The 1,522-nt window shown below is 52.3% G+C and overlaps 1 protein-coding gene across 1 annotated transcript in view; it reads right to left on the bottom strand.

The window, feature by feature from the left end:
- Window positions 1-6: 6 nt before the first annotated feature.
- LOC103477505 (gamma-aminobutyric acid type B receptor subunit 2-like) overlaps window positions 7-1,522 on the bottom strand; it is a 21,749-nt gene continuing 20,233 nt past the window's right edge. Inside the window, exons 8-11 of the mRNA XM_017309309.1 lie at window positions 1,511-1,517; window positions 1,386-1,446; window positions 1,233-1,314; window positions 7-501 (exon numbers count right to left, since the gene is read on the bottom strand). Coding sequence (XP_017164798.1) covers window positions 354-501; window positions 1,233-1,314; window positions 1,386-1,446; window positions 1,511-1,517 — 298 coding nt within the window. The 3' untranslated portion in view covers window positions 7-353. The remainder of the gene's footprint in view (window positions 502-1,232; window positions 1,315-1,385; window positions 1,447-1,510; window positions 1,518-1,522) is intronic.

The raw sequence follows: 1,522 nt of genomic DNA, 5'->3' as shown, positions 1-1,522 counted from the left end.
TGGTCCGATGTTGTTGCTCAGACGTTCTGATCTGCTGCCAAAGCAAAGAGGTGAATCATCAGATCCTCTGACCTTCAGCCTGGTCAGCGTTTTCTCTCTCAGGTCAAAGGTCGTTTCCAGACTGTATTTTCTCAGGTCAACACGTTGATGAAGGAAACGTCCAGGTTTGATCTGCTTTAAATCCTTTATTATCAACAAAATGTGGCTTTTTTGGCAAAACCTTTCATGATGAAGTGAAAACTGGTTTCTACAAAATGACAACATAATTTATACTGTCCAAATGTTTCAACAACGGTTCATGTTCATCGCTCTCTGTTCCCACAGGAAGTTCCTGGTGGCGCAGCTTCCTGTCCTCAGCTGTACAGGAAGTGGTCCTGCTGGCGGGGAGCGACGACTTCCTGTTCGCCGAAGAGGCTGGAGCTGCTGCAGCGGACGCCGCCGACGACGGGGAGGTAGGAGAGATGGAGGATGGGCAGCTGCATGGAGAGCCGGCGCCGGACGCTGCAGAACCAGGCAGAACCAAACCGGGTCAGACGGAACCGATCAGAACCGGTTCTGTAAGCGTGGATAATGAAGAACCTCTGAATCAACTCGACTCCGTTTTTCTGCTGCTGTCATTCTGAAAACATTACGAAAAATGTTTCTGGAGGTCAAAGGTCAACGAACATCAGTTCATGCTGCACCTGTGAGTTTCATGTGAAATGAAGTGATGACCTTCGAACATGAATCATTTACTGTAACGCTGATGAAATGGATCCAGAATGAACTGGTGAGCCGCAGTTCAGCTCCTGACCACCAGGGGGCGCGACGAGGCAAACTACTGCTGAGGCAGGAAACGCAGGACTAGCATGCTAACATGCTAGCATGCTAACTGTCTAGTCAGCTGTTTCCATCAGTTTCATGACCGACAGCCGTCAGCAGCACAGCCAGTTTACAACAGAACTGCTGTTCCTGACCTTTGACCTCTAGAAACATTTCCTTATATCTGATAGCAGCACAAAAACATTTTACTGCACAAACGTTTCACACTCTGTGTGACGTGACGAAGGCGAGGCGGCGACGTCACTCAGGTAAACGTTTGATCTGCACATAAATCCAGTCGGTTTTATTTGAGCTCATCGGGAAACGCCCCCCTGAGGGACACCGGCTCCAAGCAGCTGGGACAAAATGGCGGCTCCGTGATAATARAAGAGGCTGAATGAGCRTCGTCATGACRACGACGCTCCACTCACCGCTCTGGGGAGTTGATGTTCTCCTCGGCAGGACGTCTCGCCGCGCAGACCTGGGCGTCGTGAGTCCCAGACGCTCCACATCCTGAGGAGACGCAAGAAACTCGGGTCAGCAGCAGGAACGCCACTTCCTGTGGGCCGGCGCGCGGCTGTTACCCGTTTCCTCCTGCGGCGGCGCAGAGAGCTCCACGGTGATGGTTTCGATCTGGACGTCCAGCTGTGGAAACCAGAGGAGACGCGGTCACACCTGGAGCCTCAGCTGCTCACCTGCAGGGCCTCACCTGGGCGCTTTG

This window comes from Poecilia reticulata, linkage group LG16 (genome assembly GCF_000633615.1).
Source record: "Poecilia reticulata strain Guanapo linkage group LG16, Guppy_female_1.0+MT, whole genome shotgun sequence".
Classification (NCBI taxonomy): Eukaryota; Metazoa; Chordata; class Actinopteri; order Cyprinodontiformes; family Poeciliidae; genus Poecilia; species Poecilia reticulata.
The sequence above is the reverse complement of the archived record's forward strand: the minus strand, read 5'-3'. Positions and strand labels throughout refer to the sequence as shown.